General features: G+C 40.3%; 1 protein-coding gene and 1 pseudogene across 1 annotated transcript in view; one reads left to right on the top strand and one right to left on the bottom strand.

Moving 5' to 3' along the window:
- Nucleotides 1-15313, top strand: part of LOC102890116 (protocadherin alpha-7) — a 128781-nt gene extending 113468 nt beyond the window's left edge. Inside the window, exon 5 of the mRNA XM_025040595.1 lies at nucleotides 13344-15313. Within this exon, the coding sequence (XP_024896363.1) occupies nucleotides 13344-13654 (311 nt within the window). The 3' untranslated portion in view covers nucleotides 13655-15313. The remainder of the gene's footprint in view (nucleotides 1-13343) is intronic.
- On the bottom strand, nucleotides 7151-7266 carry LOC112472039 (annotated as a pseudogene).
- Nucleotides 15314-16199: the final 886 nt, after the last annotated feature.

Here is a 16199-nt window from a genome sequence, read left to right as displayed (position 1 = left end):
CACAGTCCTATCCTCGTAATCTAGTGGGGGGAAACATAAATGTAAAGAAATAAGACAGAAATATTATAATGTCATGTGATAAGGACCATAATAGTGCCATGCACAGACAGGGCCAGTGAGGGAGAAGGAAGCTGGAACAGACCACCAAGGCCTGTCAGTTTAGAATGGGTCCCAGAGTCTATGTTATCAGTACAAACCCCATGTAAATATGGTAGCTAGTTCACCTATCCTGAGAAGGGTCCCCCTCACCAATTGTTTCCAGAGAGCCTAAACCCTCCCTCAGATGGAACTGGGAATTTAGGAATTAGGTCAGAGATTATGTGACACGTAGTGTAGGTAGTGAAGGATGGTAAGTAGGATGTGGGAAGGAAGAGGGAACAGTACATGCATTAAACAAAAAAATCAGAAGCGCATAATCTGGGTGAATAGAATGAGGGCATTTGTTGGGCGAGGTGGAATGGAGGACTATTGAGAAATGAGATCAGAAGGATAGACTGGAGTCAGATTTTGTAGGGCTTTAAAAATCCTGCTAAAGAACTTGTAGTTGCATTTGCTGGCAATGGAGAGCCACCGGAAGAATTGCTTTTTTAAGAAAGGAGGCTCTATGAGTCCCCTTTGCTCTATGAACTTTCAAAAATCGACCTATAATATATCAAGACAAGCTCATGAGTTATCAGCTTTGTGTTTTTCTCTACCTCAACCAGGGATTGGAAACTTTGAGTGTCTAGAAATTTGGGCCTAAAAGGGAAGTGAATACAGCATTTTTGCGGAAAGGACTGGCCTTGGAAATGTTCTTAGATACTTTCAGTGGACTTGGCCTGACCGTGTCTGAGAAAATGTAGAGCGTGGAGGGCAGGTTTGTTTAAATTTTGCCTCGTGCGAACTGCTTAAGGGTGGTGGGGTGGCATAGTGCCTCATATCCCTGTTGTACCACTTAATCATTGTGCCTCAGGTTTATTAATGTGTGAAAAAGGCAAGCGTGTAGGCTGCTATAAGCATTAAATGAGACGACGCATGCAGAAATGCTTAGCTCATGGGAAGCATGCAAACATGCTAGCATTTACTCAATTTAATATTCTTGGCATTTAGCACAGTACCTGGCACACAGTAAAAAGGATTCAAATGTTTTTGCTAGATCCAGTGGAATAATGTTGAATGTTCAGTGAGGGATAGTAGTAGTGGAGGGGGTTCTCCTTGATGACATTCTCTCACGCTCCTCCTGCAGTGTTTTGACAGCACCTCCATTTTATACCCTCGATGCAAGGATATCACTACTTGTCTAGAAATGGTTGCTCAAGGCTGAGAAGAGACTTAGCAACACAGAGCCTGGGACTGCTGCCAAATTTAAGAAGCACAGATTGTAACAAAGTAAGGGAGAAGGATGGAGAAGAGTTTGAAAACCCAACCAAAGCAGGGTTATTGTTAGGAGAAATGATGATGCCCCACACATTCTGGGTGGGACAGGCAGTGTGAAACCCCCGGGGAGGGTCAGGTCAGATTATGGTGCTCAAGGAGGAACCCAGCGGGAAGCAAAGCTGCTTCCTGGGGCCCTGCACTTAGAAAGGCCCTGTGTGGTTTAATATTATGCTGTCGCCATCTTGAAGTTCTTAATGATTTTTTAACAAAGGGTCCCCATTTTTATTTTGCACCAGGCCCTACAAATCATGTAGCTGATCCTGGGTCCAGGCTATCTGGGACACTGACCTTTTGTCTCAGCTAGTTGTTGAGCTAGTTTTTTAATTTGCAGATGATTATACAAGTAGTGACTGGGCTAGTATTATTTTTAATTTCTCTCTTTCTCTCTCTCTCTCTGATTTAATTATAAAAAGGCAAAAATCATAACAAATTAAATCTGTACATAATTAAAACGAGTAGTTCCTTACTCCCATCTCCAGTCACACTCTCCAGAAGTAACCACTACCAATAGTTTAGTGTATATCTCCCCACTTTTTATAAGTATAATTTAAATACTATATTATAAAATAATATGCAATTACATTGTTGATGTAAATATTAAACGGAGCAGCATCATTTGTAGGACAATATTCAAGTTTTCCTCAATCTCACTCCCCTTCAATGAGGAAACCACTGTGAATGGTTTTGTGTGTATCCTCCAAGTTTTTAAAAATTAATATACTTTTTTTTTTAGAGTAGTTTTCAGTTTACAGCAAAAATGACTGGAAAGTACAAACAGTTTTCCATGTACCCCTGACCCCACACCTGCAGAGCCTTTGCTGCTATTGGTGTCCAGTGCCAGGGTGGAACATTTGTTATAATAGATGAACCTACATTGACACATCATCATCACGTAAAGTTCATGGTTTTACTAGGGTTCTTTCTAGTAATTTTTATTCACATGGATGATGTATGAATGTTTTTTCTATGTTTAGAAACAAATATGTAGGCTTTCAAAAGCAAAATGAGATAATGTCATACATATTAGTACTATATACAGCTTTTTTTTTTTTAAAGAAAAACGCCTTTCCAAGTTAGTAAATATAGACCTAGCTCATTTTTCTTTAATAAGCTGTTGTATGCCTATACAATAATTTATCCAGTTTCCTATTGGTATCCAATATGTATGTTTTTTTAAACAATGCAATGCAATTTTTGTACATATATTTTATGCACTCCTCCTAGTATTATATAGGATAGATTTCCAGAAGTGTAATTACAGGGTCATAGGATATGAACACATCAAATTGGCACTCTCTTATCTGGGGTTGGACTGTACTTGTACACTTCCCTTTGACTCCCACCTCTAGCTAGTGCTATATGTCACTTAACTCAATGACACCATCATCAAAGGACTTAACCCTCAGGGTTGAGAATACTGGAACAGAGAGAAAGGAGAGAATATACTTGTGAATAATAATTGTGATAGAGCTAACCTGTATCAAGCATTTAAACCATATTTTGTGCACCTAAGCCAAGTATTGTTCTAAGTACTTTACATATATTAACTCCTTTAATGTGTATACGTAGCCCCAGGGATAAGTCTATTATTATACTCATTTTAATGCCTAGGAAACAGACACCTAGGGTCAAATAAGGGCACACATCTATCTAGTAAGCGGTGCGGCCAGGATGTGAAGCAGGCTCTCTAAAGTGTAATGCCCTCTTTATGCCAAAGATTCTCTACCTTGTTTATTCTTTAAAACAATATTGTATCTTGTCATTTACTTGTCTTTTTCTACACCCTAACTCTTTGAGGGCAGGGTAGCTGTCCTAATATTATTCGTATCCCTATCCCTGATTCTCAGCACAATGTCTAATTTATTGTACATAATAAATTTAGTTGAATGGATAACAGTGCCTCTGGGAGGTAGTTACTATGTTCACGTTACAGCTGAAGAAACTACAAGTCAGTGCTACCCAAACAGCGCAGGAGAAAAGAGTAGAAAGCAGAATGGTGGAGTTGTGGTTTGACCCCAAGCCTTTCCATACGTAGTCCAGCATGCTGATCAGTGTCCAAGCTCCCTCTCCTGCCTGCTTCCGAAGGCTCTGGACAATGGCTCCCCACTTAGCAAGCAGTTCTAAGCTGGAAAATTTTCCTAGATAGATATCTTTAATAATACTGGGGAGGGGCACAGCCCAAGGGGAGGGGGCACTCAGAAAAGAGAGTTCTTGGAAGTACAGCCGTGGGAATAGTTGTTAGAGGTGGAGTCAGGTTCCTCAGAGGAATTCTACTTAGTAATAATACAGATCCTTTATTTCAGTTTCTGCATGCCAGCATCAGTCAGCGTGATTTACGAGCATTGTCTCTTTTTAATGCCCACAATCCCATTAGATGGATATTGTTATCTCTGTTTTACATATGAAAGAATGGGGCTGAGAGGCCAAGTGATTTACTTAAGGTTACACAACAAATAAATATAGTAAAGCTGAGATTTCAACTGAATATGTGTGACTCCAAACCTTCTTTTTAAGCATTCTGCTACCCCCAGGATATAACAGCAGCTCGAGGCTGGGCATTGTGAGAAGGAGGCCTAAAGGGGAAATTACCCTCCCTAGACCCTGGGGGACTTTAGCAACTAGGAAATAAGGTAGAGAAAACCATACAGCCTGAGCCCCGCTGGGTTAGGGGTCACAGAAAGAAGTGTGATTTAAAAAAAAATTTTTTTTTGCTAGCTATGAAGAGATTTAAGACCAGCAATTCCGATTTTTGAATCTGGGTTCCTAGCACGTGATGTCTTTATACTCTTAACCTAGAAATGGCAGAGTTATTTTGGACACAAAGCAAGAGCTGTGGCTTTAAAAATATGCCACTGTATTTATCTCTTCCGCTCCAAGATTACTGAAAATTAGCCCAGCTGTGGCCTGAGGCACCAAGCAGCCACAAAATCTGTTTCCAGATCACTCAACCCACCCCAAACGGGTGAAACACTCTGGGGTGGCAGCCTCTGGGGAGTAGAATCAGATCAGCTTCTCACATCACCAAGCCTACCTTCTGATCACACACACCATCCTTTTCCAGCTACTCTAGGGATCATGTAATGCCTGTGAATTGAGCTCATCCCTGTCTCTTCCCCCATCCCCAAAGCTTCAAGAAATAAAAAATAATAATAATAGCAATTCTACTATTGAGCTGGGGAGTTAATGTGAGAATAATTTTTTTAGCTTTATTACCAAATCTCTCTGTGATTCAGGACAAATCATCTCGCTGTAATTTAAGACTTCAGTTTATTTATAAAACGGAAATCTTAAGTAGATATATAAAATATAAATAAACAAATATAATATAATATATATTTACAAATAAATATGTATATGTAAAATGCTTAATAAAGTACCTGACCCATAATTAGTAATCGATCAATAGTCCTTAAACAAATCTGTTGCTCTGATCTTACTACCAAGTAAAATGTAATGAGTCGTTACTTCGTGCCGGGCACTACCTTACGTGCTCTATACAGATAATTACATTGAATCCTATTGCAACCCTATGAAGTGGGTGCTATTGCCTCCTTTACACATGAAAACTGAGGCCCAGAAATATTAAACGATTTGCTAAACATCACTGAATTTACATGATGTAGCCAGATTTAACCCTGGTATTCTGAATATAGAGCCTAAAATCTTATAGAGAACCGGAGGTATATTTTTACATTTCTTGTTTCCATGGAAAATTCTTTCCACTGTCAACTGAAGGACTAAGGAGCAGTGAGAAATGCTGGAAACGCTCCGCAAGTGGTTCGAGCTTTCTCCGCATCTCTCTGATCCTGGCCAGGATCAGACCACTGTTCTCCCGTGTTTTGTGAGCTGTCATTACTCAGATTAACGTTGCCCAATTCCTGAAGGATTACTTGAGGGAGAGGAGGCGGAGCTTGTCCAAGCAGTTCACACACCCTACGGATGGCCGAGTAGGGGGTGGGGAGGAAGCTAGAGATATTTTACAGCCTAGTCTTTCAGCAGGTTTGATGGATGCATTTTGCCTTTTGGCCAGGCTGAGCGTGTATAATTCTACAATCTGCCAAATTCTGGTAGATACACACGTGCGCGCGCGCGTGCGCGTACACTCAACACAGAGGAAAAGAGACAGAGACAGGAGACGGGAGACAGAGATGAAATGGTTGCTCAAAGCTAAAGAAGGCTCTCATGAAATCGGAGATGCTTGAAAGGCTGCAGTGGTTGGCTCAAGTGGGGAGAGGAGTCCAGGAAGGGGTTGAGGCGGGGGTAGCCCTGCTCAGAAAGCCTGGGTGTTTACTTGCAAACTTAGAATCTGCAGAGCCAGAGGCAGAGGCAGAGCCCCCGTGCAGGAGAACAAGCCAGCGGTCCAGGGGAGCTGTCTGGCTGGGCCAGAAACGGCTGTAATCATTTAATAGCCTTTGCTGGCTGCACTGACCTAGCAGAGTGGGCGGTAGGCAGCCTCCAGAGAGCTGTCTGGCAAGATAAGCCCTGGCTTTAATCAAAATGATGGGTTTTCTGGAAGCTCTTTATTAACCTTAGCACCGGAATCTCAGAGGTGGTAACAAAGGGATGAATGGGGAGCAAAGGGGAGGGGCTGAGACCTGCAGACTGGGCTGTGCTTTTCCTGAGTTTGTCATTCCCCAACCCCCACCCGTCCCCATCTCCTTTCTGCTGATTCTAGCTTAGAGGCTCCTGACTGCATCTCTGTCTCCCAAATGGTGACAAAACAGATATAATTATAGTAATTGCTACATTCGTATAATGCTTCAGGATTTTCAAAGGGCCTTCACATACAGCTCAGGATGTGGGTCTCATAATTGGAGTGAGACTGCTTAGATCTGAGTCCCAGGCTCCGCTAGTTAGTAACCATGTAACTATTAGTCCATAGTCTCCTCATTTATAAACACATTTCTATTAAACAGACATAGATATTGGCAATATCTATTTCATATAGTTCTTGTGAGGAGCAAAAATCACATTGCATACAAGTCTGCTTAGTCCAGTGCCACGCACATAGGAAGGGCTCAGGAAGTGTGAGCTACATCTTTAACCTTGGTGTAGACAGGTGATCATCCCCATTTTATGCAAGAGGAAACCGAGGCTCAGAGATATTTATGTACATTGCCCAGGGATATGAACTATTAAGTGACAGAGTCAAGGCAGGCCCTCAAGTTCAGAAGAGCCAAAGCAAGATTAAGAGCAGAAAAGAGAGTTAAACACCCTCAAGTCTCCCGCCCATGGCCCCCTACAAGCTTTCCAGAAAGCAACATCCTTGGCCAAAAGGACTTTCTATTGTTCTGTTAGGGGTAGTCGGATAAACCTCTCATGGCCAGTACCTGATTGTTCAGGGCAGTTCACAGTAGGAGTTGGGGGGCAGTTCACAAGTCTGGCATTTGCTTCACAGTCTTCAGGACTTTCCTTGGCAAAGCCTCCAGCCCATTCATTCTCAGTCACAGAGGCTGAACTCCAGACAGAGCTGGTTTAACATGAAAGAGGAAAGTAGGGGATGTTGCCAAGAAGACCCTAGGCAGTGCCCAAGGGAAGTGCCTAAACTGGATCTCAGGATTAAGTGACGTGGTCAACTACCTCCAGAGGACAGTTTTTATTTATTTTTCATTATTTTATTTTTTATTTTATTTATTTATTTATTTTTTAGGCCAGGCAACCCTTGGTTGACCTCACAGATTGCAAGGACCTTGTCAGCTTACAATTCCTTTTTTTTATATATATATATATTTTACGCCTACAGCACCTGGTCTTCCTAGGTGGTCTCCCATCCAAATACTAACCAGGCCTGACTCTGCTTAGCTTCCTAGATCAGGAATCAGGCTTGTTCAGGGTAGCATGGCTGTAGACTGGAGGGCAATTTTTAAAGTTGCAGATCTTTATGCTTTTTTAAAAAAGTACATTGTTCTGGTTTTTAAGTGTATTCCTACCTGTTGTGGAGAAATCAGCCAATACCAAAAAAAAACCAAAAACGAAAACAAAAAACAAAACCAAAATCATTTACTATGATGATCATATTCTATTAGAACTTTCAAATCCCAATGGTTTGTAATCTGAAAATCAGGAAAGGGCTGTGCCTAAGGATCCGGACCTGTACCTGCTTGAAGTGCGTCTGAAATCCTCTTTCTAGACTCTAAGTGATCCATTCATTTGGGTCTTTGTCTGCCTGTGAGCTAGGTTCCCCAAGAGCAGAGGGGAGGGGGCTTGTGGGAAGTGCAGGGATGGGGGAAGGGAGGCAGCCCTGAAAGAAGAAACCTTCCCTTGATTGATGATTTGCTGGGACTGGCCCTGGGCCAGGATTAGGGGCAGAAAAAGTGTGTCTTCCTTTCTCTCTTGTTCAGAAGGGAGTATCTCTTTGATTCTGCCCCAAAGTCACAGCTTTTTATAGGCAAAGCTGGCCAAGGGTTTCAGTGCTCTTGGCCAAAAGGGACTCAGACTAGACAGTCAGCAAATGTTGTTTGTCAGATTCTTAAGCTATTATTTCACCTAAATGAGCCCTCAGAGATTTGCTTACACATCAGCCAGAACAGGTTAGGCACAAGGGCTTGTGAGAGATTGGAGAAACCAGGTCTCGTTCTGCTCTGCTAAAGCGGAATGTGAGAGGATGCACCTGAATGCTCGTCTCATTGCTTCCTGGAGTTTAGGCTGAGTCAGACCCAACCAAGACTCGCGGCAAAGGCTGGAGAAGCTCAGAGACACGTTAAGGAAGCTCATTAACTGTTAGCAGTCCTGCTGTGAGGGGCTCTGCCGGGTGAAGATGTCTCTGAGCTCTGCCCCTCCAGACAACAGGCCGGAAGGCCTTGTGCAGAGTCCTGGCTGTGGTTGGAAAAAATTTCCATCCTGGCCTCTGTGAGATCAACTGAAGGACTGAGGAGTGATATTGACACCCTGTCCTCTTAGACACCAAATCAGAGGCCTTTAAATGCATTTTTCACATTTCTCTGTCTCTCAGCGTCAGGGCCTGTATTTGAAAGGTAAAAGGCAAATTCTTGGCCGAGCTTAATTGCAGATTCGATTATCTTAGATGAGTCAAAGAAAGTAGTCTCTGAGAAAAAATATCTATTGCCCTTTGTCCAAAGAGATTAGTGTCAGCTCTGGCAGGGGAAGCATAAGAGATTTAGGGGAGAGAAGAAAGTTTCTTACTCCCTTTCTCCACTGCCTGCTGGTTCTTGGTCTAAATCTGCAACATCCATATCCTGCACCAAGAGCTGCACCATATATAGTTGCCCATGTGAGGTTCTATTTATTGAGCTTTTGCCTTGTGCTGGAGTCAGCCTTAGCACTTTACATGCATTACCTCGTTGTCTTTAGGGACTCTAAAAGTGCCATCAATTGAAAGTTGTTTGATCTTCTAGAGAGTAGGCACCACTGCCACTTCTCACTTCAGTCCTTTCATTCATGCATCCAGCAAGGATTTATTAAATACCTTTTATGGGCCAGGAATTGTGCTAGACACTGTGTATACATTGGTGAATAAAATAGACATATTTTCTGCCTCTGTGGACCTTATAGTGATAGAGACAGAGAAGGAGGAGCCGCTTGGCTAGGGTGCCTCTGAGAAGGTTACATTTCGGCACAGACCTGAAGAATGAGGAGTCATGCTAAGAATGGAGAGATCATTCTAGAACAAAGGGAAACCACGTGTGTGCAGATCTTGAGACAAAAACAATCCCAAGGGGGTGTTCGTGGAACTGAAAGAAGGCCAGCGTGGTTGGAGAATAGCGATAAGAGGGAGACTTGTAGGTGAGATTGGAGAATTAAAAACATTAGATTATCGAAAGGCCTTATATACCATATAAGGAGTTTGATTTCTTTTCTCAAGGCAATAGAAAGTTTCTGAATACTTTTAAGCAGGGGAGTGATATAATCTGATATCACTGTATCAGATATATCTATTTTTTAAGGATTTTACTGTATTATATTCTGCTTCAGTTTTTTTTTAAAAGGGAAAAAGACTTTAAGGAATAAAGATGACTCTGGCTACTGTGCGGAGGGTTAGAGAAAGGCAAACGTAGAAGCAGGTTGAGCAAGGAAGAGGCTCTTATTGTAATTCACATACGAGATATTGGTGTCCTGAAAAAAGGTAGTAGCATTGAAAATGGGGAGAAGAGGACAAAGTCAAGGTATATTTAGGAGGCATAGGTCTTGACATATTATAAAGGAAGAATGAGGATGAGAGAAAAATGGAGAATGGCTTTGATGTTTCTGGCTTAAGCATTGGGGTGAATAGTGTCATTTATGACAGTGCAGAGATTTAGAATGGAACAGATGAGAGGAAGCATGACTTTGATTTGAGATTCCTTCAGTTTGAGATTTCCATGAGACCTCCGAGAGGAGATACCAGATAAGCAGTTGGATACATGAGATCGGAGTATAGAGAGAAATGGGCTTTAGATATAAATTTAGATACAAATTTAAATAGTATGTATACCCATGGACATGGCTGAGAACCCAAAAGGGCAGAGTGAAGAGAAAGACGAGAAGGTCTAGGGCCAAACCCAAAGATGCTCCAACACATCGATGAGGAGGCTCCCGCAAGAAAACTAACAAAGAACAGCCAGAGGAAAAGGTCAGGAGAATGGACAAGGAACTGATAAAAATAAGTGCTTCAAAAAAGGGATGACAGATGCTGCAGAGAGATTCAATAAGATGAAGACTAAAATGTGACCACACTGGCTTTGGAAATAATGTAACTAGTGAGCTTGCCGTGAGCAATGTTAGAAAAGTAGTGCTCAAGGATGCCAATTGGAGAACATTGAGAAGTGACAGGAGGAAAAACCTGATGTAGAGAACCCAAAGCTACAATTAAATGTAAATGGTTTATCCGGTGGAACTTTGCACGACTCCACTAACGGAGCAGTGTCAGACACATGAACACTGCTGTGAGGTCAAAGGTTCCAATGTCATGGCTACTGGGATTACTTTACCCAGACGGATCATTACCCTTTCTCTCTACCTCTGACCTCGGCTCATCTAGAAGTCATCAGTATACTTTTGGTGTGTTTTCCAACTAGACTCTTGGGAAAGTCTTGCATTGAAAACCCTCTTGGACGCATAATCATTTTCTCAAATCTCAGTGCAGATTTCATCTCTCCTCTGGAATCTCCTTTGACTTTCTCAAGTATAATTAATAATTGTCTCCTCTGGAGTCCTATAATATTTTACATGTTCCTTGGTTATTGCAGTTATCAAATTGGTTTATAATTGCTTAACTAGACTGTGAGCACAGTGAGGGAGGGGACTGGGTTTGGAAAGTAAGGTTGGCTTCCAGTGTTGGCTCCCAAACAAACAGGCCCAGTTTACAGCAGGATTCCACCCTCTTGTGCTGCATAGTATCCCTCTATACCCGCAGTTCTTCCCATCTCTCTTCTGCTTTATCCCACCACCTCTCAAGGCCATTATAATAGAGTTAGGATCAAATACAATTGGCCCCTGAACAACAGGATTTGAACTGCACGGGTCCATTTATATGTGGATTTTTTTTTTATAAATATGTACAGTAGTGTAAATGTATTCCTCTTCTTTACAATTGTCTTAATAACATTTTCTTTTCTCTTGCTTACTTTATTGTAAGAATACAGTGTATAATATATATAACATACAAAATATCTATTAATGGACTTCATTTTATTGATAAGGCTTCTGATCAATAGTAGGCTATTAGTAGTTAAGTTTTGGGGGAGTCAAAAGTTATATGCAGATTTTCAACTGTGGGGGGGCGGTTGGGTATCTCTAACCCCCACAAAGTTCAAGGGTCAACTATAATGAATTCAACTAATTTAGCTTTTGATTCGGACGGAGTAGGTGTCAAAATATATTTGTAGCCAAAGCTTTCTCTAATTCATACACTAAAAGAAGTATATTCTGCATGGTTTTGTTTTGTTTTGTTTTGTTTTACATCTTAAACTGCAACATGTATCTTTAGTTTAGGTCCCCCCACCATTAGCCAAAGAAAATTAAAGCATTTTGAGTACAATTGCAGACAAGGTTCTGGAATCTGGCCATTCTTGGTGATGCAGAATATACTATGTCAGCTGCCTTTTATGTTACCATAATTATTGAAACCTCTATTTAAAAATTTCTGACAGAACTTGGAGACCTCAGAGGTCCTTAGACTGGTTGGAGAAACAGCAATGTAGTAGTACCTGACATCAGGTGAGACGTCCCAGTGTATCTCTCATCGTAGAAAGGTTTAAAAAAGTTAGCACTGATTGCTCCTGGAAATGCTCTGTTTATAGTAGCTCTTAGGACCTCATAGTTTTTAAAAAATTTTTCCTGAAAAAGATTCTCTTTAATTTTTAATTATATATTATTGAAGTATAATTGACATGTTTTAGATGTACAACATAATGATTTGATATTTATATTCATCATAAAATGATCACCACCACAAATCTAGTTAATGTGTCATTATACATAGTTACAAATTTGTTTTCTTGTGATGAGAACTTTTAAGATCTATTCTCTTGGCAACTTTCAAATATGCAATACAGTAGTATTATTAACTATAATCACTATGCTGTACATTATATCCCCATGACTTATTATTTATTTTATAACTGGAAGTTTGTACCTTTTAACTCCCTTCACCCATTTCGCCACCACCTCCCGCAACCACCAATCTGTCCTCTGTATCTATGAGTGTGTTTTCTTTCCTTTTTTAGATTCCACATATAAGTGACATCATATGGTATTTGCCTTTCTCTGTCTAGCTTATTTCACCTAGTGTAATGCCCTCAAGGTCCATCCATGTTGTTGCAAGTGGCAAGATTTCATTATTTTTAGTGGCTGAATAATGATTTATTTATCCATTTTTATCCATTCATCGAGCAGTGGACATACATGTTGTTTCCATGTCTTGGCTATTGTAAATAATGCTGTGATGAACGTGGGATTACGCCTATCTTTTCAAGTTAGTTTGTTTTTTTTTCCTTTGGTTAAATACTCAGCAGTTGAATTGCTGGATCATATGGTAGTTTTATTCTTAATTTTTTGGGGAACCTCTATACTGTTTTCCATAGCGGCTGCACCAATTTACAATCCCACCAACAGTGCACGAGGGTTTCCTTTTGCCCATATCCTCGCCAACACTTGTTATTTCTTGTCTTTTTGATAGTAGTTATTCTGACTGGTGTGAAGTAATATTTCATTTTGGTTTTGATTTGCATTTATTTAATGATTAGTGATGTTGAGCACCATTTCATTTACCTGTTAGTCATCTGTATGTTTTCTTTGAAAAAATGTCTATTCAGGTCTTCTGCTCATTTTTTAATTGGATTTTTTTTTTTTTTGCTATTGAGTTGAATGAGTTCTTTATGTATTTTGGACATTTTGTTCTTGTCAAGATTGCTTTGGCTATTCCCTGTCTTTTGTGTTTCCATACAAATTTTAAGATTGTTCTGTTTCTATGAAAAAATACCATTGGAATTCTGATAGGGATTGCATTGAATTGATAGATTGCTTTGGGTCGTATGGGTATTTTAACAATATTAATTCTTCCAATCTATGATCAGGGTATATCTTTCCACTTATTTGTGTCTTCAGTTTCTTTCATTAATGTCTTATAGTTTTCAACATACAGGTCTTTCACCTCCTTGGTTAAAATTTATTCCTAAGTATTTTATTGCATATTCTGCTTTAATCCAGTACATTTCATGCCCCATTCCCAGGCAGGATAATTACAAAACTATTCTTTGGGAAATTCTTCATAAAGAACCAAAAAAATACAGATTTCTGGACCCTCTGCTGAGAAAATCTGCCTTCCTGCTTCTAATCAAATGCTGCCCTTGTATTCAGGCTTAAAGAAATAACCCATGATTTTGAGGGGGCCAGGCCTCTATCTATATAGCTTTTCTTGTACTTTACCCGCTAATGTGGCATGGGAGGCATATGACTCTATTACTGACTTTTGGTGTTTTGTCTTTCAGAACCAGAGGCAGGAGAGGTGTCCCCTCCAGTCGGTGCTGGTGTCAACAGCAACAGCTGGACCTTTAAATACGGACCAGGCAACCCCAAACAATCTGGTCCCGGTGAGTTGCCAGACAAATTCATTATCCCAGGATCTCCTGCAATCATCTCCATCCGGCAGGAGCCTACTAACAGCCAAATTGACAAAAGTGACTTCATAACCTTCGGCAAAAAGGAGGAGACCAAGAAAAAGAAGAAAAAGAAGAAGGGTAACAAGACCCAAGACAAAAAAGAGAAAGGGAACAGCACGACTGACAACAGTGACCAGTGAGGTCATGTAATGGAAACAAGCCACTTAGCCAGTTTTTGTAATAATGGCAAATCCTTCCCATGTAGCAACGCCCTACTCCTTTCTCCTATCTACGTGAGCCCTCTCTTACTAGACCTCAGAAATCTGCAGAAAGTTCCCTGTGTCTGTCTAGATCTCATTTAACGGGTTTTGTCTTAAAAGCTTTACTAAGTCTGGTGTTAACTCTTTTCTCCACTCTGGCTTGTTTTCAGAACCTAAAAAGCAGACCCAAGTTTCCTTTCTCCTCCGCCGAAAAGGAGAGGCTTCCCAGCCCCGCCAGTGAGAGGTTGGACTCTCTGCCCTGTGCTCCGGGGATCCTGTCTTGATGACACTTACAGGGCAGGCTGAAAGGTTTTGAGATTGAGCAGCTTGGGTATCTGTGGCCACTGGGTATGTGTGGCTACTGGGGGTGTGTGAGTGTCAGATGTTGGCTGGGATGGGCCAGATTAGTCTAGCTGGTGCAAGGAGGGCTGGGAAACCAAGGCAAATAAACAGTGGGAGTTACCAGACTGGAGGGGGAATGTGAAATTTAAAAGGGACCAGACTTTCTAAATCTTACAACTCAAGAGGCGGTGGCCACCCTCTAGCAGACAAAACCACCTTCACTGACAAGGCTTTAGGAGTCCCTAAAGTCTGTTGGCTGTGATGTCACTATACCTAAAACTCACATTGTATCTACAAGCCAATAGCTCAGTGTTTAACAGGGGCAAGCCAGGGCGACAGAAGCAGATCTGATGTGTTTCCTGTACATGTCCTTGTGCTCACTATATTAAAAATTCTTTTGCACACAATGTTTGTGAAAAGGCCAGATCCTTTTCCAGCAACACATATGCAAAAGCTAAAGAGAAAAAGAAAACCCCAACACCTCACTTATGCTGTTTGTTGTTTGATAGATTTATTTAAGAAAGAGAAAATCTATAAGTATAAATCTTTAAAGAGAACTATGATGAGAGCAATGCCCCTAAACTCCCCTTAAAAGAGAATTCAGTCGACAGCCATTTAAATGATCATTGCTGCTACAGAAGTGCTTTAAGAGAACTGCCTGAAACATCTGTATTATACCGGCCACCTGCCAATCACAGCTTTACTCTTTCAGGTCACTCTGAGGCTGCCTCTTGCATGTATTGATTACTAAATAAAAAAATCTTTCTCTCTCTCTTTTCTAAGAAACAATTATGTGCACTTTGAATACACAACCTTCTCTAGCTAACTATATCAAGACCCAGAAATTGAAGGAAAATATTGTTTTCTCATATGTACAGTGAGCAGACTTTTCAATCTAATTCTGTGATTTGTCTTGGTGTGCGAGCCTCCACCTTCGCTTTGGTTTCGTTTACCTTTTCTATTACACTCTGAATTGCTAATCTTGCTAACACCTATGATGTTCCTGAAATCAATCTCCCATATGTATGCTGTATGCTATTATAAGACTCCTGAAATATACTTACTCTGTGCTTGTGTATGTGAATGTTAATGCAACTATTACCTAGAGTGAACTTTAAGCTTTACTGTTGAATGTAATTCCATTATATTTCCTTTTGTACACCTGTGAAAAAGTGGAGTAGCAGTTTTTTTAAACCATTGTTAATTTAATCAGCTTTTGTGTATGTAAGACACAGTAAAATTTCTTTCTTTAATCAAGATAATGGTGATTCAAGGAATTTTATTTATGGTCAGCCAAGAGCTGCTCCCTTGCCAAGACTCCTGCTGGCAAGGGAATGGGTAAAGCTGTTTTTTTCTAGTAACAATTCTGGAATGAATACTGAAGATATTCCCTGAGGGTGTGCAAGCACAAAATTTATCAATCTGACCTCTTTGAAAGTTGCAGAATGCTTTGAAATTTTAATGATAGCTGGAATATCAGCTCATAGAGAAAATTAAAATTTACTGTCACCTTAAATAAGAAATTTTAACTTTGTTAAAATGTATAATTTAGAAATTTGAGTAATTATCTTTTAAAAGTTAACGTAAAAGAGGTAGGAGTCTGTTATTAAAACAAAAGCATTAAATCTCAAAAAAAAAATCTGTTTGTCTACTTTTAGCTTCATTCTCCCATATTTTGAAGGGTGTGTAACTTCAGCTCTGCAGGATTGCATGGGGTAAAACTTCTTACCAACACATGCGAACCATTGCTACATTGTAGGTTGTGATCATTTTGCCCCACTGAAACCCATGTATCTGACCTTACGTGCCTTTTGAATACTAGGAGAATTGGGCTAATTTATTAATGATGATAATTATAATGTATCTGTACAGCACTTTTCACCTTGACAAAGTGCTTTCCAATCCATGTTAGTTACTAGTTATTACAGCTGTAAGGATAAAACACATCATGTGGATTCATTTTTAATTGGTGCTATTGGTATTTCCTCTGTTATTACTAATAAATGGAAAATGGTGGTATGAAAGAAATGGTGGTCATTTCTAAGTATAAGAGTAGGAGAAAATAGCACATTGATTATCCTTAGTTGTTATTATTGAAGAAAGTTGCAGTATGGAACTTACTGTATCACCCTCTGGCTATCTC

The sequence above is a fragment of the Pteropus alecto genome, unplaced genomic scaffold (genome assembly GCF_000325575.1).
Source record: "Pteropus alecto unplaced genomic scaffold, ASM32557v1 scaffold78, whole genome shotgun sequence".
NCBI lineage: Eukaryota > Metazoa > Chordata > Mammalia > Chiroptera > Pteropodidae > Pteropus > Pteropus alecto.
The sequence above is the reverse complement of the archived record's forward strand: the minus strand, read 5'-3'. Positions and strand labels throughout refer to the sequence as shown.